This window comes from Pan paniscus, chromosome 8 (assembly GCF_029289425.2).
Source record: "Pan paniscus chromosome 8, NHGRI_mPanPan1-v2.0_pri, whole genome shotgun sequence".
Classification (NCBI taxonomy): Eukaryota; Metazoa; Chordata; class Mammalia; order Primates; family Hominidae; genus Pan; species Pan paniscus.
This window is the reverse complement of record NC_073257.2, coordinates 39,701,722-39,727,247: the sequence shown is the minus strand read 5'-3', so window position 1 is coordinate 39,727,247 and position 25,526 is coordinate 39,701,722. Positions and strand designations below refer to the sequence as shown.

The 25,526-nt window shown below is 39.8% G+C and overlaps 1 protein-coding gene and 1 non-coding gene across 23 annotated transcripts in view; both read left to right on the top strand.

The window, feature by feature from the left end:
• Positions 1-25,526, top strand: part of ANKRD26 (ankyrin repeat domain containing 26) — a 118,317-nt gene that overhangs the window by 3,116 nt on the left and 89,675 nt on the right. For 15 of the 22 annotated variants that reach the window (XR_008619894.2, XM_055092515.2, XM_063607647.1 and 12 more), the window contains 8 exons: positions 3,616-3,730; positions 3,893-4,066; positions 4,902-5,008; positions 10,809-10,879; positions 14,610-14,640; positions 18,264-18,336; positions 19,727-19,787; positions 19,880-20,082. Coding sequence is in view for 21 of the 22 variants with exons in the window: in XM_055092515.2 (XP_054948490.1) it covers positions 3,616-3,730; positions 3,893-4,066; positions 4,902-5,008; positions 10,809-10,879; positions 14,610-14,640; positions 18,264-18,336; positions 19,727-19,787; positions 19,880-20,082 (835 nt within the window). In the remaining variant the exon portion in view is untranslated. Of the gene's footprint in view, positions 1-3,615; positions 3,731-3,892; positions 4,067-4,901; positions 5,009-10,808; positions 10,880-14,609; positions 14,641-14,783; positions 17,394-18,263; positions 18,337-19,726; positions 19,788-19,879; positions 20,083-25,526 lie in introns of those variants that run through there. The other 7 variants (XM_063607640.1, XM_063607639.1, XM_063607649.1 and 4 more) reach the window with 3 other exon arrangements.
• LOC112441137 (U6 spliceosomal RNA) lies at positions 8,989-9,095 on the top strand. Its single transcript, XR_003029098.1, has one exon. It is a non-coding gene; the product is annotated as a U6 spliceosomal RNA (small nuclear RNA).

The window sequence follows — 25,526 nt, the reverse complement described above, 5'->3', positions numbered from 1 at the left end:
ACCTCTGCTTCCTGGGTTCAAGCGATTCTCCTGCCTCAGTCTCCTGAGTAGCTGGGACAGCTAATTTTTTTTTTTTTTTTTTTTTTTTTTTTTGTATTTCTAGTAGAGACAGGGTTTCACTGTGTTAGCCAGGGTGGTCTCGATCTCCTGACCTTGTGATCTGCCCGCCTCGGCCTCCCAAAGTGCTGAGATTACAGGCTTGAGCCACCGCGCCTGGCCTTTTTTGTTTTTGAGGTGGAGTCTTGCTTCTTCGCCCAGGCTGGAGTGCAATGGTGTGATCTCGGCTCAGTGCAACATCCATCTCCTGGGTTCAAGCAATTCTCCTGCCTCAGCCTCCCTAGTAGCTGAGATTCCAGGCACGTGCCACCATGCCTGGCTAATTTTTGTATTTTTAGTATAGATGGGGTTCTACCCTGTTGGCCAGGCTGGTCTCAAACTCCTAACCTCAAGTGATCTGCCTGCCTTGGCCTCCCAAAGTGTTGGGATTACAGGCGTGAACCACCGCTAGTTATAAGCATATTTCTTAATGTAAGTGTGTAGTATTTTAATAAAATGTGGTAGAATATAGACTTGATCTTTGAATTGGAAACATAACAGTACTGGACATGAAGATTTGCAGAGCTGATTTTTTTTTCTTTTTTTTTTTTTTTTTTTTGAGATGGAGTCTCGCTCTGTCTCCTGGGCTGGAGTGAGTTGGCATGATCTTGGCTCACTGTAACCTTCTCCTCCCAGGTTCAAGCAATTCTCGTGCCTCAGCCTCCCAAACAGCTGGGATTCCAGGCACCCACCACCATGCCTGGCTAATTTTTTTGTATTTTTAGTAGAGATGGGGTTTCACCACGTTGGCCAAGTTGGTCTCGAACTCCTGACCTCAGGTGATCTGCCTGCCTCAGCCTCCCAAAGTGCTGGGATTACAGGCATGAGCCACTGCACCAGGCCAGAGTTGATATCTTTGAAGTGAGGATTTTACTTCTATGCAAATTCTTTTCTGTCAGAGGTGAATCCCTATTTTAGTCATGAATATGATATTTATTCCCCTTTCACAACAGGAACTTCATATATATGTATATAAGTGCTGTGTGGTGTCCTAAACTATTTCAGTCTTGCATTAGCATTGTAATACATAATGTAGCTAATCTGCTATGAATTTGGGAATGCATTTTATGACAAATTTACAAAGCTGTCAGGGAGGATGGAAAGTTGCTGATTTCTCATATAAAACTGTCTTAAGAGAGCTTGATGTGAATCTCCTGCACTTCTGGAAGCAGGTATTTAACTCATCCCCAGGAAATCAAGCCTGAGAAAAGTTCTGGTGAGCTGCTTGGCTACTGTGTTGAGACTGGTCTGGTCTCTTAGCATTTGTTTTGGCAAAGAATGTTTGAATGTTTATAGAGGACAGATGCTGGTCAAGTATGAGAGCTGTTGGTGGGAGGGAGAATCCATTTGGGATCCCATATGAAAAGTCCTGTTAAGGGTGTGAGCAGGCCTTAGAAGAGGGTAATCCAAAGTGGATCTGTGGATTCCTTAGGAGCTAATAGGAAAGAAAGGCCAGAGTGGAGTGCATTCATTCAGGTCAAGGCAATTGCAGGTGAAAACATAGTCTACTATCTCTCAGGACCTTTCCATCTTCAAAACCTTTATGTTTGCATACCTGCCCAGCCTGAGCAAGTTGAGAGATTTAAAATTAGACTATTAGGGCAATCTCAATTGAAGCTTTTCCTCCCTCCTCTTATTTATTTATTTTTTTGAGAGGAGATTATGCTCTGACACCCAGGCTGGAGTAAAGTGGCCTGATCTCGGCTTACTCCAACTCCGCCACCAGGGTTCAAGTGATTCTCCTGCCTAGCCCCCTCGAGTAGCTGGGATTACAGGCACGTACCACCATGTCCGGCTACTTTTTGTATTTTTAGCAGAGATGGGGTTTTACCATGTTGGTCAGGCTGATCTTGAATTCCTGACCTCAAGTGATCTGCCTGCCTCGGCTTCCCAAAGTGTTGGGATTACAGGCGTGAGCCACTGCACCCAACCCCTCTTTATAAACAAAAGTGTTTCTGAAGGTAGAAAATTATAAGAAATAACCTTTAACTACCCTTTTGAAAATTTATGTCTTAAACATGAATATTAGTCATTGGAAATATCTGCATATATTCTATAAATCTAAATATTGAATAAAATGAGCCAACCTATTCATTTGAATCCTGAGTTTCCTTTGTGTTGAAGTTTCTTGAAAACACAGTAAGAATTACTTTGTTTTAAAAATCTGTTTTTCAATTTTAAAAATGCTTCCAATTATAGTTGTAATAAATCATGAATTACAAGTGGCATTCCAATGTCAGAGATATTGAAATGTGAGAAAATGAGCATCTTAGAATCACTGAAATACTGTGTTATCTCTAATTTTTTTTTTTTTTTTTTTTGTAGACAGGGTCTCTCTCTGTTGCCCAGGCTAGAGTACAGTGGCACAATCACAGCTCACTACAGCCTCAACCTCCTGGGCTCAAGCGATTCTTTGGCCTTAGCCTCCTGAGTAGCTGGGACCACAGGTGTTCACCACCATGCCTGGCTACTTTTTAAATTTTTATAGAGATGGAGTCTCACTATGTTGCCCAGGCTGGTCTCAAACTCTTGGACTCAAGCAGTCATCCTACCTCAGCTTCCCAAAGTTCTGGGATTCAGGCATGAGCTGCCATGCCTGGCCTTATCGCTGATCTTTAAAACATACTGTCAACTAGGTATAATTGTATCATTTCATTTAATTAAAACATCTTTATTAAACAGTAGTAATGGTAATTATATCTAACAATTATTGAGCTGTTATTTGTGCTAGGAACTGTTCTAAACATTTTGCATAGATTCTCATGTAAGCATCCCAGTGGTGTCCTATGAGATAGCTACTATTTTGATCCCCATTTTATTGATGAGGAAACTGAGGCACTTACTAAGCCATAATGAGTAAGTGACAGCTTAAAGTAGGATTCAACCCCAAGTTGAACTGAATCTAAAGGTCAAGCCTTTTCTATTCAGATAGGTTGCTCTTTCATTAACGTGGTGAGTAGTAAGAGCTAATAAATATTGTACTATTTTCAGAAGAAAATTAAATACTTGTTTTGAAGGCGGAGGATTAACATGTGTATTAGTCTGTTCTCATGCTGCTAATAAAGACATACCCTTTATTATATGGGTAATTTATAAAGGAAAGAGGTTTAATTAACTCACAGTTCAGCCTGGTTGGGGAGGCCTCAGGAAACTTAACAATCAGGGCAGAAGGAGAAGCAAACATGTCCTTGACATGGTGTCAGCAAGAAGTGCCAAGCAAAAGAGGGAAAAGCCCCTTAAGAAACCATCAGATATTGTGAGAACTCACTATCACAAGAGCAGCAGCACGGGGGAACCATCCTCGTGATTCAGTTACCTCCCACTGAGTCCCCCTCACCACACGTAGGGATCATGGGAACTACAATTTGGGATTTGGTTGGGGACACAGCCAAGATGAGATTTGGGTGGGGACACAGCCAAACCATATCAACATGCTATTTAATGTTTATAATTTTATGAATCATTGTATGTTTTGAGACAGTGCACTACAGTTTATAAAAAGTCCTGTCACTCTCATAGGACGGCTCTACATTTGGCCTGTGCCAACGGTCATCCAGAAGTAGTAACTCTCCTGGTGGACAGAAAATGCCAGCTCAATGTCTGTGACAACGAAAACAGGACAGCTCTGATGAAGGTATATAGTAGCCAGCTCTTTCAGCATGAGATGGATTTGACTTAAATACATAGAATGAAAATGAATTTATCTCATTAAAATATAACTAATTGGTGAAACCTGTGGAGTGTTTATTTTGCATTCCTAGAATTTATGATCTGTTTCTTGGTCTAATACTCCCAGGCTGTACAATGCCAGGAAGAGAAATGTGCAACTATTCTGCTAGAACATGGTGCTGATCCAAATCTTGCGGATGTCCATGGCAACACTGCTCTTCACTATGCTGTCTATAATGAGGACATATCAGTAGCAACAAAGCTGCTTTTGTATGATGCAAATATTGAAGCAAAAAACAAGGTATAGATCAACCAACTTTATTTTTACAGTATTTGAAATGCATTTGTTTCAACAGTGACATATGTAAGGGTTAGTTTTCTGTATTTGGAAGCGCAAGCATTCCCTGACTGAAAGTATTTTAAAATAACTTAATTGTTTAAGATTTTACTTTAAATGTTGATACTTTTAAAGAAGCATTAGGCAGTACACCTTTCTTTTATGCATTTATTGTAAATACTTGTGAAAACACAATTTGTTAAAGGCAAATCTTTTTTTTTTTGAGACAGAGTCTTGCTCTGTCTCCCAGTCTAAAGTGCAGAGGCGCGATCTCGGCTCACTGCAACCTCTGCCTCTGCCTCCCGGGTTCAAGCAATTCTCCTGCCTCAGCCTCCCGAGTAGCTGGGATTACAGGTACCCACCACCATGCCCAGCTAATTTTTGTATTTTTAGTAGAGATGGGGTTTTGCCATGTTGGCCAGGCGGGCCTCGAACTCCTGACCTCAGGTGATCCACCTGCCTCAGCCTCTCAAAGTGCTGGTATTACAGGCGGGAGCCACTGTGCTCAGCCTAGAAGCTCTTGGTTTTGATGGGAAACAATACAATGAATACAATATGCCATGCCAAATGGTGTGATAGAAGCAAATATTCTTAGAACCGGTAAAAATTTGAAGTGAGTTTTGGAGATGAGTGGAGTTCATGTGGTGAGGCAGAGGAGGGGTGTTTCCAAGGGAAGCAAGTGTTTTTTATTTGTTTTCTATTTTATATGTTTCAGTTCAAAGGATCTGACATAGAGTTTTCAGTTCAGCCGAGAAATATGTAATTTTATGCATTTTAACTTGTTTTTGCTGTCTTACAGGATGACCTCACACCACTTTTACTTGCAGTAAGTGGAAAAAAGCAGCAAATGGTGGAATTTTTAGTAAAGAAAAAAGCAAATGTAAATGCAGTGGATAAGTTGGAAAGGTACAGTAGCTGGTTTTGTTTTGGATTTTTAAACTTGTGTGTTTAAAAGTTTTTTTAGATCTGTGTTTTGCATGTTACAGGTTTTTTAAACCTGCTTGTTCTTGAGGGGCAACAGTGATTCGTTGGTGTTTCTCACTCAAGTCAGAAATATTAAATTAATAAGAAGGTTAACATAATTATGGGGATATAGTGACAAATAGCAACACAAATCAGTTAGGAAGAAAAGCAGTTGCTTGGATTGGGCAATATAAAAGAAGACTATACAGTAGGATTCATCTTCTCTTATAATATTGACTGATGTTTGTTATTTGTAAACCCATGTTTTTGGCCATGTGATCTGTTAGCTAAAGAGGTTTCTTATCAGTTTTATTAGTTTTATAAAATGCGGACTTTAACTTTTAGTTTACTTTTTTTTTTTTTTACATGGAGTCTCCCCCGTCACTCGGGCTAGAGTGCAGTGGCGCAATCTCAGCTCACTGCAACCTCCACCTCCCGGGTTCAAGCGATTCTCCTGCCTCAGCCCCCTGAGTAGCTGGGATTACTGGTGCACACCACCACACCTGACTAATTTTTGTATTTTTAGTAGAGATGGGGTTTCACCATGTTGGTCAGGCTGGTCTTGAACTCCTGACCTCGTGATCCACCCGCCTTGGCCTTCCAAAGTACTGGGATTACAGGCGTTAAGCCACTGCGCCCGGCCACTTTTTAACTCAATATTGAACTTCTTCACCCTTTTATGGTATTGTTCTAACCTCTGCTTATGTACTTTTCCTTCAGAAATGCTGTGTTAAACATCAATAGCAGTTTTTGTCTTTTGAGTGCCTCTTTGCTTTAAGTTGCTTTCTTTGAAGAGTACGGATGTTAGGTTATCCCTAGGTGATTGTTGATCGCTATTGCCAGATACTATAGTTTCATTATTTTTTTCCTTTTCTATTTCTAGTATATTTTGATGTTTTTATTTTTAATTGGTATGGGCAAAGGGAAGAAAGACAGCTTTTATTGGATAAACTTTTCCTTTATTGAAGACAAGCCATAGATGGGTGATAAAGAGAAAAGAGGCTTTAAATTCACACAAGACTGGATTTAATTCCTTGCTTTCCCACTTGTTAAGTGTGTAAGCTTGGGGACCTTACTTATCACCAAATATGTTTTCTGATATAAAAAGGGGGATACTAAATATATCTCAAGGTGGTTGTATTTAAATAAGATTATATAGCATTTGATTCAGTGCCTAGCCCACGCTTATCAGCATCATTAGCTGAAACTACTGTGACTCCTATTATTACCTTTATTATTATTATTATTATTATTTGAGACAGGGTCTGGCTCTGTCACCCGGGCTGGAGTGCAATGGTGTGATATTGGCTCCCTGCAACCTCTGTCTCTTGAGCTCAAGCAATCCCCCTGCCTCAGCCTCCTGAGTAGCTGGGACTACAGGCATGTGCCACCACATCCAGCTAATTTTTGCATTTTTTGTAGAGATGGGATTTCCCCATATTACCCAGGCTGGCCTCAAACTCCTGGACTGTAGTGATCCACCCATCTTGGCCTCCCAAAGTGCTTAGATTATAGGCATGAGCTGCTGCACCTGGCTACCATTATTATTAATACTGTTTTAAGCCTGCAGATAGCTCTTATCTGACTCCTAGCTGACTGCAATTGTAATATATGAGACTAGAGAAGAAATGGAGAATTCTTCATTTAAATCTTTGCCTACTTTAGATAAGTAAACTCAGCATAGGTTTTTGCCATCAAAGGACTTCTAGTATGTAATACCCCAGTGAGACAAGAGGCCTCTTTTTTGTCCTTTCCTTTTAGCCTTGGTGGTAATTTACAAAGATGAGCACTTGAGCACCCAAGATGCTTATGTCTATTAGTAGATGTAAATAGTTAATTCTACACAGACAGGCAAGATACTAAATTGGTAAAGTATATCAAATTATCTGTGCACATAACCTTATTAAAGTTCCTGGGGTGAAATTACTTCTTACTTTATTTTTATTTATTTATTTTTTGAGATGGAGTCTTGCTCTGTTGCCCAGGCTGGAGTGCAGTGGCACAATCGGCTCACTGCAACCTCTACCTCCCGGGTTTAAGCATTTTCTGGCTAATTTTTGTATTTTTAGTAGAGATGGGGTTTCACTGTGTTGGCCAGGCTGGTCTCGAACTCCTGACTTCAAGTGATCCACCCGCTTTGGCCTCCCAAAGTGCTAGGATCACAGGCATGAGCCACCATGGCTGGCCATATCTCTCTTATTTTAGAACACCCCTCATGCCCACTATATTTTATGAATCATCAAGTATAGTCAGGCTTTTTGTTCAGCAGAGTTTTGATGTTTTTTCTTAATATGTCAAGGGATGGACTACAGAAAACTATGCTGTTGTTAGTGGTTTAGTATGTAAATGTTTACAATAAAAGGCTAGTTAACACTAAATAGAGGTTTAAAATAATTATCATGATTGCATCTTATACATCGGTTGAGATTTCATAGTTTGGGTCAGGTAATTTTAGAATGGCAGTGAATTAGCCTACTTCATCAGCCAGAAATCAAGCAAAAGGCTAGACTAGTTAGAAGCAGCAATGCATGTAGGATTCTTTTTGTTTTGTTTTGTTTCTGAGACAGGGTCTCACTCTGTCACCTGGGCTGGAGTGCAGGGGCACGATCACAGGTCACCACAGCCTCAAGCCGTGGGCTAAGGAGATTTCCCACCTCAGCCTCCCAAGTAGCTGGGACTACAAGCACATACCACCATGCCCGGCTAATTTTATGTATTTTTTGTAGAGATGAGGTTTTGCCATGTTGCTTAGGGTGGTCTCAAACTCCTAGGCTCAAGCAATCCATCTACCTTGGCTTTCCAAAGTGCTGGAATTACAGGCATGAGCCACTGTGTCCAACCGGGTATAGAATTTTTTTATCTCAGGACTTTTACGAACTTAATCCATAGGGATCCCAATATCATTCATTTCATTCCAATTATAACCCCTATGCATGGGATAAAAAATACTATCACATGTTTAATTTTTCTAGTTGGTTATTTGAGTCTTGAAATGTCCAGTTTGGCAGATAATCTTGAACTGTCCCCCTGGGGGCCATCTGCTATGCCCTCTGCCTTGAATTTTTCAGGAACCGAAGGGGTTCCTTAAGTCCAAGGAAGACAGTCCTCTTTTATAAATCAGGAGGGGAAAAAGGACATTCTAATCATTCTTTTGTTACCAGTGATTCTGTTGCTGCATTGTTGCCATTGAGACTGGTCCTGCAGTCTGGAAATGATTGACCTTTGCTACAAGGATGCTCTTACTGATTGAGATCCCTCAGCCTTCATGGTGATCCATATGTAGACTTCAAAGTTAGGACTTTTTTTCAGTTCACATACAAGTGTTTATATGCCCAGCCATTGTTCCTAAAGCACCAGCACCCTGCTCTGGCAGCTGGCCTCCTGGAAGCTTTAGCCACACACAGAGTGAGCAAATTGACCCTTCCACCTACACTCAAAACCTTATATGGAGACCATATCTTAGCCTTGACTTAGCCTTGACCTTCATGGTAAGTTACCCATGGAGGCTTTTGTTTGTCTTTTCTCTAGCAAATATTAGTTGGGATTGTTCTCAACTGTCAGGTTCAAATAATGTTGCAGGAAGAGATCAGAGTTTCTTTTTTTCTTTGCTACCAGGAATGTACTCCAAAGCCCCTTTACATTCTGTGTAGCACATTTTCTTAGGTAGTGAAAGGTTCCATATTGTCCTTCGCTGGAGTAGTGGCCACCAACTTGTGGTTGACCCCTAAAGTGATCTGTTTTTCATAATGAAAATCTCCCAAGCTGCTTGCATCTCTACCTTAAGTTTTAAAAATATTTTCAGATTGTACCTCACAAGAAAGCCATTCAACAGAATTCTCTGAGCGTAAAGTAGGTTAGTTGGATTGAACAGAGCTAAGCCTGTTCCATGACTCATCAGTATCCATGTATAAAAGTCGGGTTTTGTGCTTGCTTCAGCAGCACATATACTAAAATTGGAACAATGTAGAGAAGATCAGCATGGCCCCTGTATAAAGATGACACACACATTCTTGAAGCGTTCCATATTTTGCACAGTCCCTGGAAGGCCATTTTACTATTTGCTAACAGTGTGAGTCAAAGCAAAAGGGTGGCACCCAGTATTGAAATTGTGATTTTCATGACAAAAATATTCATGTAAGGTGATCTGTGAAATGAGAATGGAGCTAACACATGGGATGTTATGTGCAAATATGTTGTTAGTAGGTATCGCAGAAATGAGAAAATGTCAATTCACATCTCCTTCATGGAACTTAAAATAAAAGTGAGGCCAGGTGCAGTGGCTCACGTCTTTAATTCCAGCACTTTGGGAGGCACAGGCAGGAGAATTGCTTGAGGCCAGGAGTTCAAGACCAGCCTGGGCAACATAGCAAGACCCCATTGGTACAAAAAATAATGAAGAAAAATTAGCCAGGTGTGATGGTGTGCACCTGGAGTCCTAGCTACTCATGGGGCTGAGGCAGGAGGACTGCTTGAGCCCAGGAGTTCCAGGCGGCAGTGGATTATGACCATGCCACTGCACTCCATCTTGGGTGATAGAATACCTTGTCTCTAAATAAAAGTAGAGTTTTGTTTTCCACATCAGTTGGAACGATGAACATGAAGATTAAGCACCGTTCTAACAAAGATCTGCTGGTTCAGAGTTTGAGGAGGTAGAGAAGCAAAAGTCGTTGTCTAAACCAGGCCTTAACATCTGTTAGTTTTCTGCCCTTGCTGTGATCAGTTAGTTCAGTAATAAGGGACAATTATGTTATCTAATTTAATGAGATGCTATATTTATAAGTGAATTCAATTACAAATTATGAAATTCACTGGGATTGGAAACCACAAAGAATAGAATAACTAATAACCAAAATTAGGACTTAGTAACATTTTCTGAAAATGGCAACATTTGAATATTAGAACCTTTGGAGAAACATTTAATTGGGTTTTATTTGGGATTCCAAAATAGTTTTAGCAATAAAATTCAGGAACAAATTATTCCATTTCTTTACTATTTCTCTGAGCATTTGAAAAGTGTTATCTTGTTAAATCTTTATAACCCTAGTGAAATAAGGCAGTAAAATCCTTATGTTTTAGAAGAAGATGTTGAGCCTAAGGGAAGCCTCTTGTCCAAGAACAAATAGCTGTTGGTTACAGAGCCAGGACTTCTTCTGGGTTCAGGACACTTTCCATTATGTCAAGCTAACTCTAGTTAATTTGCTGAGCTACACTGCCCTCACTTCATAACTATTTCACTTTAATCTTTTTCTCCTTTAATTTGAAGCTTAATAAGAAGTTTGGGCTGGGTGCAGTGGTTCACGCCTGTAATCCCAGCACTTTGGGAGGCCAAGGCAGGCAAATCATGAGGTCAGGAGTTCAAGACCAGCCTGGCCAACATGGTGAAACCCTGTCTCTACTAAAAATACAAAAAAATTAGCTGAGCGTAGTGACGGGTACCTGTAATCCCAGCTACTCAGGAGGCTGAGGCAGGAGAATCACTTGAACCTGGGAGGCGGAGGTTGCAGTGTGCCAATATCATACCACTGTACTCCAGCCTGGGCGACAGAGTAAGACTCTGTCTCAAAAACAAACAAACAAACAAACAAAAAAGTTTGTAGAGCTTACATATTTGAAGTGTATGGGATAATTAAAATTCTGCTGTTAGCTCTGATAATGGCTGAAATACTCTTAAGATTTTGAGATATTTGGTAAATATTTTTTGTATCAGTATTAACATAATTTTATTACATTTTTCTATACATAGCAGTCATCAACTAATTTCAGAATATAAAGAAGAAAGGATACCTAAACATTCTTCTCAAAATAGTAATTCAGGTAAGACTTCCAATAGTGAATTTCTCTTGGTAATAGTACCATGAATAAAAAAGTAAAAGTAAGGAAGTGTTGATCACAGAAAAGCAGTTTAAAAATCAGTGTATAAGGTGCATGTGTATTTTTTCTTAATTTCTCTTGGTAATCTAGAATTCAGAATTATTTAAGAAGTTACATGTAGATATTTATGATGCCAAATGGTACTATCTGAAAAAAATTCATTTACTTAATTATCATCCCTAAATTCCTATATGAAATTTTTGTATAAATAAGAAAAAAGGTGTTTAAGTTAGTATGTTATGTGTTTCCTTTATAATTACATTATAATGAACTAGACTTGTTATAAAAAATGGATCTTCTATTTAATTTTTATAATAAATGGTTTGTGTTTATTAAATGAATATTAATTACAGTTGTCCCTTGAGCAACGTGCATATTAGGACTGGTGATCCCTGTGCAGCTGAAAATCTGCACTAACTTTCAAGTCCCCCAAAACTTAACTACTAATTGCCTACTGTTGACTGCAAGCCTTATGATAATATAAATAGTCAATTAACATGTATTATGTATATGTATTATATAATGTATTATAGTAAAGTAAGCTACAAGAAAGAAATTATGATTAAGAAAATCATTAAAGAAGAAGAAATGTATTTACTACTCATTGAGTGGAAGTGATTATCATAGAGGTCTTCATCCTGGTTGTCATCATGTTGAGTAGGCTGAGAAATAAGAGGAAGATGAGAGGTTGGTCCTGCTGTCTTGGGGTGGCAGAGATGAAGAAAATCCACATATAGGTGGATTTGTGCAGTTCAAACCTGTATTGTTCAAGGGTCATTACATAGTGATTTGGGTCACTAAAAATTAACTATCTTTAAAAGTGGGAACTCAACAGTACCTTTCTGGTACCATAAACAAATGGCAATAAGAACTGCAGAACTTAGCCCGTGTGCACCAATACCAATAGGAAATTATTTTTTAAAGATACTGAATACAGAAGTCAGAAAAACAATTCCTTGTTGAGAAGCACAAGTCATGTTACTTATTCTTATACCAACAAAATCTTATTATTACTGACTTTATTCAGCCTAAGTTGAAATAGAATGAGATACATTTACTTCGTTAGAACAAGATGTGTTCTTCTGGCCAGATGCGGTGGCTCACGCCTGTAATCCCAGCACTTTGGGAGGCCGAGGCGGGTGGATTATGAGTCAGGAGTTCGAGACCAGCCTGGCCAACATGGTGAAACCCCGTCTCTACTAAAAATACAAAAATTAGCTGGGCGTGGTGGCGCACACCTGTAACCCCAGCTACTCAGGAGGCTGAGGCAGGAGAATGGCTTGAACCTGGGAGGCAGAGGTTGCAGTGAGCCGAGATTGTGTCACTGCACTCCAGCCTGGGTGACAGAGCGAGACTCCATCTCAAAAAAAACAAAAAACAAAAAAAACAGGTGTGTTCTTCTGTCTGCTGAATAATTGTCATGATAACAGTAATCTTGCTAGAATGAAACACTCTGTTATCATTAGCCAAAAGATTATCATAATGAATATTCAAATATCTCAACTCTGCGCTCAACAAATCATAATGAAAGTACAAAAATGTCCAATGGGAGATTCTAAAAAAAAAACAGGAAAAAAAAGTAAGTACAGAAATTTTTTTTTTTTTTTTTTTTGAAATGGAGTTTCACTCTTGTTGCCCAGGCTGGAGTACAATAATGTTGCGATCTCGGCTCACTGCAACATCCGCCTCCTGGGTTCAAGCAATTCTTTTGCCTCAGCCTCCCAAGTAGCCAAGATTACAGGTGCCCGCCACCATGCCCAGCCAATTTTTATATTTTTAGTTGAGATAGGGTTTTACCATGTTGGCCAGGCTGATCTTGGAACTCCTGAACTCAGGAGATCTGCCTGCCTTGGCCTCCCAAAGTATTGGGATTACAGGCTTGAGACACCGCGCCTGGCCAGAAATGTTTCGCCATAACAAAAATGCTACTATGCTACCTGGATGTGACACCAAATGCATTTTATAATCTGAACTGCATGAAGACACATTTAATTTGGTACATATTTATCAAAGAACTTTCATAGGTTAGGTTTTGCAAGTTGCAAGAAATATGAATATGGAACAGATTAGTTTTGGTCTTTAAAGTTTTCATAATAGAATAGAGCTGTTCTATTTCATTTGTGTTTTTTCAATGAAAGTATTTTAATTGATTTCTATAATTGTTTACTTATAGAAACTTAGCAAATAACTGTCAAGTATCTTTTAGATACTAAGCATTTTTCTAATGTTACAGAATGCAAACATTTTATTTCTTTTTTTCTTTTTTCTTTTTTTTTTTTTTTTTTTTTGAGACGTAGTTTTGCTCTTGTTGCCCAGGCTGGAGTGCAGTGGTGTGATCTTGGCTAGGCTCACTGCAACCTCCGCCTTCTGGGTTCAAGCGATTCTCCTGCCTCAGCCTCCTGAGTAGCTGGGATTACAGGTGCGTGCTACCATGCCTGGCTAATTTTTGTACTTTTAGTAGAGACGGGGTTTCTCCATGTTGCTCAGGCTGGTCTTGAACTCCTGGCCTCATGTTCTGCCCGCCTCAGCCTCCCAAAGTGCTGGGATAACAGGCATGGGCCACTGCACCCGGCCTAGGTGCTATGCAACTTAGGTCATAGCTATGCAACCCTGCCATTGTAATGTGAAAGCAGTCATAAATAATATGTAAGTGAATAACATGACTGTGCTTCCGTAAACCTTTATTTACAAAACCGTATGGCTGGCTGGATTTGGCTTGTGGCCTCTAGTTTGCTGGCCTCTTATATACAGGATAGATGGAAGGTAACCATGTAAAGGGATTGGGAAACAAGGAAGCTTTTGCAGTAGTTAAAGCCATAGTTTTTTTGTCACTAATCCTTGGACTAGTATTCATCCATTATGAGGTTCTCACCATCCATGGTGAAATACATAAAGTTAGGAAGCTCAGTTTATTAATTTTATTTTATTTCATTTTATTTATTCTTTTAGAGATGAGGTCTCACTATGTTAGGCCAGGCTGGTCTCAAACTCCTGGCCTGAAGTGATCCTCCTGCCTTGGCCTCCCAAAGTGCTGGGATTATAGGCATGAGGCACCATACCTGGCCAGTTTATTTATTTTAAAATGTTGGTCTTTTTCTTCATGTTATAACTTTTTTATCAGTTTTGCTTAAATTTTTTTTTTCATTTAAGAAATAACATTAAGAGTGCATGGGGTTTTTTTCCTTGTGAAAGCTATCAGTTAAGAGTCCATGTTTAACTAGGAAATATAAACATATTAAGTAAATATTATATTAAGTAAATAACACATTAAGTAAATATGTTTATATTTCCAGGAGTAGTGGAAATGTAAGGCAAAGGCAGAAGAGAGGTACAGTTAATAGGATTTAGTGATTATTGAGTGTAAAAAGTTAGGGGGCAGAGAGAAATCTCAGCTGATTCCTAGGTTTCCAGGTTGTGCACAAGCATTTAAACTGGACATGAGGAGTAGGAAATTGTCAGGTGAGTAGAGAAGAGTGGCAGGTCTGCAGGGAAGATTAACTTTTTTCTATACATGTGAGTTTAATGGAATATTTATAGAGGATATTAATTCTATTATAGTCTCCAGATATGGTCCCAGAGGGATACTTTGTAACAAACCATCAGTCTTATGCTTTAAATTTTATATATTTTTCTATTGTTGATTTAAAGTGTGTTTTACTTTTCTCTTTAATAGTGGATGAAAGCTCTGAAGACTCCTTAAGCAGGTAGTATTTTACAGATTTTTAAAAATATATTTAAAGGAATACAGAGAAAAGAAACTGTTGAGTGCCCTACTCTGGGTAGACACCATATTATGTGCTTCTCCATATAGTCGTCCCAACAGCTTTGCAAAGTATCTGTGCTATATTACAACCCAACTGTGTGGTTCAGAGAGGTTGATTAATTGGCCCATGACCTCACAGTGAGCAAGCAGCTCACCCATGATTTGACCATCAGCCTGCTTGGCTCCCAAATCCCTTCTCTTGCCCCTCAACATAGATTGATAGAGACCTGTGCAGCGCTGGATCAAGGTACAGGTCCAAATCAGATCAATTCAGAGACCTACATTTAGTTCTATGTTAACTCTCAGAGTTTTTCTTAGGAGCCTGGTTAGTCCAACAATTTGTCCTAATATGCTTGATAATTGCAGTGGTAATTAGTACTTTGACTTTATCATCAAAGGTTTTAGGCCAGATCTCACTTAGCTGTGGCCACAGGGCCATACATTTTACATAAGCAGACCACACAAGTCCTATAAAGGAATTATTTTACTGTAAGTGAAAACTATTTACCTATAGACCATATTGTGTTAATTATATTTAGCATCCAGTTAGAGGATATTTCTGATTTATTTCTCTACCTACTGACTTCCCAGTTTGGTTTTCCCTTTAGGCTAGTACTCTAGCTCCATCTGAGTTGCTGGAAAGGATATGATTTTGTTTCTCTCTCTTTTTTTTTTTTTTTTTTTTTTTTTAAATAACTGCATAGGGCTGGGCGTGGTGGCTCACAACTGTAATCCCAGCACTTTGGGAGGCCAAGGTGGGCATATCACAAAGTCAGGAGATCGAGACCAGCCTGGCTAACACGGTGAAACCCTGTCTCTACTAAAAATACAAAGAATTAGCCAGGTGTGGTGGCGCACGCCTGTAGTCCCAGTACTCAGGAGGCTGAGAAAGGAGAATGGCTTGAACCCGGGAGGCGGAGGTTTCAGTGAGCCAAGATTGCGCCACTGCACTCCAGCCTGGGTGACAGAGCGGGACTCTGTCTCAAAAAAAAAAAAAGCATAGTATTCTATGGAATATTTATACCACATTTTCTTTATCCAGCCAACTGTGTTCCTATTATTTTTTTCCATTTCTGCCAGCTAAGTATTCCTCATTTTCCTATCAACAGAATCAAAAGCACCTAGAATTTCAGGATTTTAAGGAATCAGACTTATCAGAATGCCATCTAGTACTCCAATCTGTGTTTAACATCTTGGTCAAATGGTTCAGATGGAGAACCTGAAACTCAAAGAGATTAAGGGGATTTATTTGGATATGATATTTGAACTAATTTCAGAGCCCAGTACTCTTCCTTCTTTATCATCGTACAGGTTAATATTTTAATAATAGAAAGGGTGAGTGGATCTAGTGAACCCAGTGGAAGAGGAAAGAATGGAATTAGCAGAGGAAGGCCAGGTTTGAAGAGAAACAGCACTGGGTTGGATAGGAACCAGGCTTTTGGAAAAGAGATCAGAATATTGGGGTTTCTGACAAGTTCGATAATGATAAATTACTGGAATGAAGGATACAGGATGTTTGGAATTATCTAGAAAGGCATATTAAAATAGGGGGTTCAGGGGAGTCCTGAACAGGTTGTTGCTTTTTTATATAATTGGAGGAACTGACAAACTCTCAAGGTTTCTACTGAAAAATGTTAAAATAATTTGAGCCACTGGGAAGAGTCTCTACAGCCAATAGGAATGTACTATAACTACTTCTGCCTCAACTTATCGGTGGCTTTGAGCCCCTCAAGTACTTTGGAGCTGGAGGCTGCTGAACTACATAGATCTGTGGCCCAGGGCAGGTGTCCCCTCACCTCTGCCTCCTTTCCCAATTCTCTGATGTCCTTGTCATGGACATGTAGGGTAGGGCAGGGGTAGGATTAGCTGGCAAGTCAGTCATGGAGCAACCCAAATCATGGAGTTGGGTAGTTGTTAACATGCCTGTGCTGCTGGCAGATGACAGAGACTCCATTTAGCTTGTTTTCCAGGAGCAGAGATATAGAGAGCTCCTACTCTTGGGCATTTGAGACCATCCTTTCAGGAATTTGTGCCTTCATAGGCTGAAGACTTAAAGGTTGGAGATGCTATGGAGCCCTGCAGAAGAGGGATCTGTAAGTGGGAGCTTATAGGAAGGAAGGTGTTTAGATAGTACTTAGGGAAATATAGGTACAACTACCAGGACTCTTTCTCCAACATTCTTTCTCTTTAGGTATCTGAGTGCCTGTAAAGATTTTTAAGGGCTTGCTAGTTTAAGGCAGGACCTCTATAGGGAAAATAATTGGATTTTATAACTTTTAATGTTTTAATATTTCTGGGGTGAGTAGTCCCAATAACAGCATATACATTTGTGTTTTGACTTTTGCCCATCTAGCTTTCAAACATTTCACACATTTCAGGGGACTCCTTATACTGTTTTAGGGTGAAGGGAAGTGGTTTTCATGTTGAAGAACCAAGACTGCCATTTTTGAGTGACACAGATTAGTCTTTGAAATGGAGATAGATAGTGGAGAAGGGACAGTGTATCTTTCTACCTTGTTTTATGTATTTATTTATTTTTTATTTTATTTTATTTTATTTTATTTTTTTTGAGACAAAGTCTTGCACTGTTGCCCAGGCTGGAGTGCTACAGCATGATCTCAGCTCACTGCGATCTCTGCTTCCTGGGTTCACACAATTCTTCTGCCTCCACCTCCCAAGTAGCTGGGACCACAGGTACACACCACCACACCCAGCTAATTCTTTGTATTTTTAGTAGAGACGGAGTTTCACTATGTTGGTCAGACTGGCCTTGAACTCCTGACCTTGTGATCTGCCCGCCTCGGCCTCCCAAAGTGCTGAGATTACAGAGATGAGCCACCGTGCCCAGCCTATTTATTTATTTTTATTTTTTTGAGACAGTGTCTTGCTGTGTCACCCAGGCTGGAGTGCAGTGGCATGATCTCGGCTCACTGCAATCTCTGCCTCCCGGGTTCAAGCAATTCTCTTGCCCCAGCCTCCTTAGTAGCTGGGATTACAGGCACATGCCACCGCGCCTGGTTAATTTTTGTATTTTAGTAGAGACAGGGTTTCACCATGTTGGCCAGGCTGATCTCGAACTCCTGGGCTCAAGTTATCTGCCTGCCTCCGCCTCCCAAAGTTCTGGGATTACAGGCACGAGCCACCGCATCTGATCTCCACCTTGTTTTAGATTATCAGGTTTGTGCTGGTTCCGGTAACGAAAGTTATATCAGCCATTAATTGGATTTTCAGTTCAGCCTTCGGGACAATTTGTGAAGACAAAGTATTCCCAGGTTCTGCCATTATCTTGGCTGTCACTATTAGTTATAGAACCAAGGCTGAGTCTTTATTGAATATTTTATAGTTTCGGAGAGGCAGAGGCAGCAATTGGTAACTAAAATATTTTTCAAAAACAAGATCAAATTTTAATTAGATCAAGAAACATCATTTAATATACAGACAGTTGACCTTTCACCAGGTTTTTGTTTTTTTGGAGGGGGCATCCAGATTGAAAATTGTAAGCTGGTTTTTGTTTTGTTTTTAAAGAAATGAATTCACTCATTTTTCTATGTTTTTGTTCTAAAGGCTTTCTGGCAAACCGGGTGTTGATGATTCATGGCCTACCTCAGATGACGAAGACCTCAATTTTGATACCAAGGTAAAGTGCTCTCTCATGAACTTAATTTTCTTACTCTGAATCTAGTTTCGTATAGTATTCTCTTAAAATTTAGCAGTGGTCTACTTATCATTGTTTTCTGTCTGTAATGGAAAGGTGGTCAGGGGAAGCCATTTTATAGAAATATGGCCAGTTGAATTCTTTTTTTTTTTTTTTACTTTGGTAAATAACAAAGGATTGATAAGTACTTTGAGGGAGTGGGGATTGCAAAAAAAAAGAATATACTGGAAAATACATAGTGACAGGAAAATTATATTGGGAAAAGTTTTCCTACAATAGAGGAAATATGAAATTTGGTCAAAGTTTATATGGATAAGCACTCCTACTATGATTTTAAAATCTTTTTCCATTTTTCTCTCTCTGTAGTAAGAATGTTACAGCTTTCAGGTAGTAGTAGATGATCATTTTTAACTAATTGGATGACTTAAAGTTAAACTCTTTACTACAGAAGTATTTTTTAAAAAACTGGTTGTAAATACTAATCAGTATTATCAGGGATATCCTATGAACAAAAGTCTGTTACAGGTCTGTGTTTCTCCATGTGCCTTAGTATGCTTAAAGCTTTTCCTTTTCTTCCTTGACTTAAGCTCACACTTGATTGGTCATGCCTGTTTTTTTTCTCCCTACACTTTCATCTTTTAAAAATGATTTATCTCAGCCTAAATGTTTCCTTGCAGAATACATTTCTTCAGTTCTGTTATTTCAGTCCATGTCTGTCTCCATTTGCAGCATATTTAGGTGCAGCTTTCTATTTAGTAGTTATGTGTGGCTTTTGTTCAGCAATCATTGCCCCACAAGGATTATTTTTGTTTTTTTCTCCGTTTCTTGTAAGGAGCTGAATTTATACAATCATTTATTTTTAGCTTTTTGACAGAACAGAAGCAGCCTATACTATTTGCAGTGCCAACCCACTTTCATAAAATATACTAAGAACAAAATGCTCACAGTTTTTCTCACAAGAGGTAATTCATGCAAATATAAATCATGCATACACATTTCAGAAAATAATATGTAATTAATTTAAATGTTTTAATGTTTGACTTTTATAATACTCTACCTAGGAATAAATTTTCATTTTAGGCTACTGTGGTAAAGAAAATAATCGAATAGATATCATAGTTTTTATATAATAATCAATTAGGGGTAAGGGGAGTAACCTTTGGAGGATATCTGTATCATCTGTCATAATCCTTACCCCATGAGAAGATGTAGCAAAGGACAGAACTGAGGTTTAAATCTACATCTGAGTGACTCCGAAATCTGTGTTCTTTGTGTTAGATCATGTAGTAATGGTGACTATCTATTACGATTATTTTATCAAATTTGATACTTGTTATTTTTAAAACTTGTTATTCTTATTTTTGTTTTCTAGAATGTCCCAAAACCAAGCTTAGCAAAGCTAATGACTGCTTCTCAGCAATCCAGGAAAAATTGTAAGCTGTTTGAAAACTGCTTATTCTTGTGTTATTCACTGATTCTTAATTACATATATTTTCATTTACTCTTTATTTTGTTTTTACTGTAGTAGAAGCAACATATGGCACTGTGAGAACAGGAAATAGAACTTTGTTTGAGGATAGAGATTCCGATAGTCAAGATGAAGTTGTGGTTGAAAGCCTTCCTACAACATCAATCAAAGTCCAGGGCTTTTCTCACCCTACCTATCAATCACCTGACCTTCTTCCAAAACCTTCCCACAAGTCGTTAGCAAACCCTGGTCTTATGAAGGTAAGTTGTTTTTTAAAAAACTTTTTTCATGTACCCTTCCCCTGCCCCAACAATCCTCATAATGATGCATCTATTGAGATGATCATACAGTTTTTGTTTCTAATTCTGTTTATGTGATGAATCACATTTAAGACTTGCATATGTTGAACCATCCCTGCATCCTTGAAATGAAACCCACTTGATCATGGTGAATTATTACTTTGTGATGTGCTGTTGGATTCGGTTTGCTAGTATTTTCTTGAGGATTTTTGTATCTATATTCATCAGAGATATTGGTCGGCAGTTTTCTGTTTTTGTTATGTCCTTTTCTGGCTTTGGTATTAGGGTGATACTGGCTTTATAGAATGAGTTAGGGAGGATTTCCCCCTTCTCAACCTTTTGGAGTAGTTTCAGTAGAATTGTTATCAGTTCTTTTTTGAATGTCTGGTAGAATTTAGCTGTGAATCCGTGTGGCCCTGGGTTTTTTTCTTGTTGGCAGTTTTAAAAATTACTGATTCAATCTCACTGCTTATTACTGGTCTGTTCAGGATTTCTATTTTTTCCTGATTCAAGCTAGAGGAGTTACATGTTTCCCGGAATTTTTCAATTTCCTCTAGATTTTCTAGTTTGTGTGCATAGAGGTTTTTATAGTAGTCTTGAGCCATCTTTTGTATTTCGGTGGTATCAGTTATACTGTCTCCACATTCATTCCTACTTGAGCTTATTTGAATCTTCTCTCTTTTCTTAGTTAATGTAGCTAGTGGTCTATCAACTGTTTATCTTTAAAAAAATGCTGCTGGGCACGGTGGCTCACACCTGTAATCCCAGCACTTTGGGAGGCCTAGACGGGCAGATCACCTGAGGTCAGGAGTTCGAGACCAGCCTGGCCAACATGGTGAAACTCCGTCTCTACTAAAAATACAGAAAAATTAGCCAGGCATGGTGGTGGGTGCCTGTAATCCCAGCTACTTGGGAGGCTGAGGCAGGAGAATCACTTGAACCCAGGAGGTGGAGGTTGCAGTGAGCCAAGATCACGCCATTGCACTTCAGCCTGGGTGACAAGAGTGAAATTCCATCTAAAAAAAAAAAACCAAACAAACGAAAAACAAACTTTTTGTTTCATTGATCTTTTGTATTGTGTTTTTGGTTATAAATACATTTAGCTCTGCTCTGATCTTTGTTATTTCATTTCTTCTGCTAGCTTTGGGTTTGGTTTGTCCTTGTTTCTCTAATTTCCTGAGGTGTGATGTTAGTACTGATTTGCTGTAAGAGGTTTTGATAATTTGTAGCACTGTTATTTATTTCAAAACATTTTAAAATTTCCTTCTTGATTTTATTATTAACTCCGAAATCAGGAGCAGATCATTAAGTTAAATGGGAATTACCATATGTTTGTATAATTTTGAGGGTTCCTTTTGGAATTGATTTCTATGTATTCTGCTGTGGTCTGAGAAGATACTTCATATGATTTCAGTTTTTTAACATTTATTAAGAGTTGTTTTGTGGCCTATCATATGGTCTTATCTTGGAGAATGTTCCATATGCTTATTAAAAGAATGTATATTCTGCAGTTCTCAGGTAGAATGTTTGGTAAATATCTGTTAGATTCATTTGTTCTTGAGTGCAGTTTAAGTCCAATGTTTCTTTGTTGGCTTTCTACCTTGATGACCTGTCTAGTGCTGTCAGTGGAGTGTTGAAGTCCTGTACTATTATTGTGTGGCTATCTCTTTTCTTAGGTTTTCTTAGGTCTAGTAGTAATTGTTTTATTAATCTGGGAGCTCTGAAGATAGGTGCATATATATTTAGAATTCTTAGATCTTCTTGTTGAATCGATCCTTTTATCGTTATATAGTGACCATTTTTATCTACTTTTACTGTCGTTGCTTTAAACTCTGTTTTATCTGATATAGGAATAGCTACTCCTGCTCACTTTTGGTTTCTCTTCGTGTGAAATATCTTTTTCCACCCCTTTATCTTGAGAGTATAGGAATCCTTACATGATAGGTGTGTCTCCTGAAAACAGCAGAGAATTTGGTTTGTGATTTTTAAAAATCCATTCTGCCAACCTGCATCTTTTAAGTGGAGCATTTAGACCATTTACTTCAATGGTAATACTGAGATCTGAGGTGCTGTTCCAGTCATTGTGTTGATTGTTACCTAGTGACTTTGTTTCCTCCATTATGTTATTGTTTTATAAACTTTGTGAATTGTATGCTTTCAGAAGTTTCTATTCTGTTATGTATAAACCTTTTATTTCAACATTGAGAACTTTTATAAATATTTCTTGTAGGGCTGGTCTAGTATTGACAGATTCCCTCAGCATTTGCTTGTTCAAGAAAGACTTTATTTTTCCTTCATTTATGAAACTTAGTTTTGCTTGATACAGAATTCTTGGCTGATGATTTTTTTCCTGTTTAAGGAGACTATAGATAGGACTCCAATCCCTCCTGGCTTGTTAAGGTTTCTGCTGAGAAGTCTGCTGTTAGTCTGATAGGTTTTCCTTTACCGGTTATTTTTAAAAATTCTTTTTATTTAATCTTATTTATTTATTTTATTTTATTCTTTTTATTTTTGTCTGATTGGATTAATTTGAAAGCCTTGTCTTCATACCCTAAAGTTCTTACTTCTATTTGGCATAGCCTACTGTTAAAACTTCCCACTACTTTTTTTCTTTTCCCCCCTCGAGACAGAGTCTCTCTCTGTCACCCAGGCTGGAGTAGTGTGATCTCAGCTCACTGCAACCTCCACCCCCTGGGTTCAAGCACTTCTCCTGCTTCAGCCTCCCTAGTAGCTAGGATTACAGGTATACGCTACCATGTCCAGCTAATTTTAGTATTTTTAGTAGAGACAGGGTTTCGCCATGTTGGCCAGGGTGGTCTCAAACTCCTGACCTCAAGCGATCCACCCACCTTGGCCTCCCAAAGTGCTGGGATTGCAGGCATGAGCCACCATGCCCAGCCCCCCACTACATTTTGTAGTTCCCTAAATGTGTCTTTCATTTCCAGAAGTTCTGATTGGTTTTTCTTTAAAATATCTTTCTCTTTAGAAAATTTTTCATTAAGATCCTGAATTGTTTTTAAAAATTTCTTTATGTTGGTTTTTACCTTGCCCTTGTATATTCTTGAGTAACTTAATAATCAACCTTTTGAATTCTTTATCTGGTATTTCAAAGATTTCATCTTGTTTTGTATCCATTGCTGGAGAGTTAGTGTGATCTTTTAGGGGGATTATAGAATGCTGTATTTTCATATTACCAGAATTATTTTTCTGGTTCCTTCTAATTTGGGTGGACTATTTCTGTAATTATTTTTGAATTTATTTTTGATTTGACTGGGTTTTTTTTTTTAATTGATTTTTCCCCCCTTGAGGATGTGACTTGAATGTCTATAGTTTATTGTCACCTAGCTTCAGCTCTGGGTGCTTTCAGTAGTGAAGACCTTGTAGTAGTGAGCTGCTTCGTTACAGAGAATCTTTGTGTGATGATTTTCTCAGATGTTGGTAGTAATAACGATGTACTGGGTCTGTGAGCAGGTTTACTGTTTCCTGTGGGACTGAAATGGCAGAAGTCTCACGAATCTTATCTCATTCTCCAGTGTTGTGCACTTAAAAATTCAGATGCCTACTCTGTTTCCTAAAACATTTTTTTCACCAGTATTTTATTTACTGGATTGAACATTTCAGGCCTCAGGCTGAAGGCGCCCATGGGTAAAAACTGGTTGCAGCTAAAGCAGGTGGATAAATGCAGTACCCCAAGTTTGGCCTTGACAAATGTGGCAGGGGGAGCTCTCAGTGATATGCACTAAAGTGTTTTCAGGGGGAAGGGAGGGAGCCACAGGAAAGCAGTCTGCCTCCCAGTCACACTCCTGACCTGGTGTTCCAGCTAATCAGATCAGACAGGCACCTTTTTTAATCTGCAGGAATATCGATGTTCCATATAGAGAGGGATTGTGGTCCTCATGCAAGCCTGAGCGTGGAGGGCAGTCCTATGGGATGCAGTCACCCTGAAGTGCTTCAGGAAGGCTGTCTACAGATGCACCCACATCATGCTGTCATGGGAAAAGCCCCAGCTGTGTCTGCAGTGGTGGGCAAGAGGGAGAAGTTCTCTTCTCCAAGACCTTTCACATGCCCCAGGGCTACCTGTTAAGGGAAAGCCCTAGATTTTCTCCACTGAGCCCAGCACTGCACCTGTCCCTCTGCTGAAGGAAACTTCCCACAAGCAGAAGGCCTGCAGCCTGGTTTCTTTTTTTCCCATGGGGTGCCCTCTCAATGTGGTGCATTCCTTCCCCTGGGAGTAGCAGCCCCTGAGAACCTGGCTGCTGTGAATCCTGCTGCTCCTCTGGGTCTAGCCACCCAGTGGGCTGCCATACTCCAGGGTGGTGCTGGGGAATGTCTGCAAGGGATCCAGTGAGATGACCTGTCCTCGAGTCTCCCAGCAGCGGGTACCAGCACCTGCTCTGATAGGGTGGGAAGGGGAATGATGTAGACTCTGTGAGATTTCCTGCATTACAAATAGCCTTTGTGTGTTTTTTCAAATGCCAGCTGTAGTATTAATGTGCTGGGCACATAGACGGATGCAGGACCTCCTGGTTAGCCAGAAAGATGCAGGCAGTGGTGATTAACTGAAGATGCACAGAAGTTTCCTACTTCCTTGGTGCTGTGTCATTGTGCTTGCAGTTGTTGTGATGGGCTGTGCTTGTTGAGTTTTAGCCAGGAGGTGGCGCTTGCAAAAGAGCACCAGTTGCAGTGGTAGTGGTGGGATTTGTTTGCCTTAGGTTACCCAAGGGAAATACTCTGGAGTCTCAGACAATGGTTGGGGCCATGGATCTCCCAAAAGTCCCTGTCCATTGTGTTATGCTACCATGGCAGGTGGAGGGCAAAGCCGGGTGGGGGCTGGGTGAGGCCAGTCCACACTCTGGCTCCCCACATGTGGGTGCAAGCAGCTGAGCGGCCCCATTGGGGATCAGAGGGCAGTTCCCTGGCTGCTAGAGTAATGTTCCAGGGAGAAGCTCAGCTGCCTCTGCTGCACAAAAGAATCCACAGAAGGAGCTGGGGATATCAGGCGACAGTATGTCTCACGCAGCACGGGCTTGGCAAGGCAGATCTCACGCCTATAGGGTTCTGCTGGCAGCAGCTAGCTGGGTTCCAGTCAGCTTGTGCTTGGAACTCAAAATTGTCCCAGGCCATAAGCCTTCCTGAGGGACAGAGACCGCACTTTCAAGCCATGCCCCTCCTGATCCGCCTGTGGAACAAGGGGCATCCAGCTCCTGTAGCCTGGGCACACTTCTTGTTCACCCTGTGGTTCTGGCCGACGGGGTTATCCCCACTCAAGATGATATGGCAGCTCTCATTTGGGAGCTTCTAGCTGGCTGACTTCCGGCAGGACGCCTGTGAGGTAGGATCAGGAATGGCTTCCCTCTGTCCCTCCTGGAGTCAGGGAATGCATGCAATGTATATGGGGATGCCGC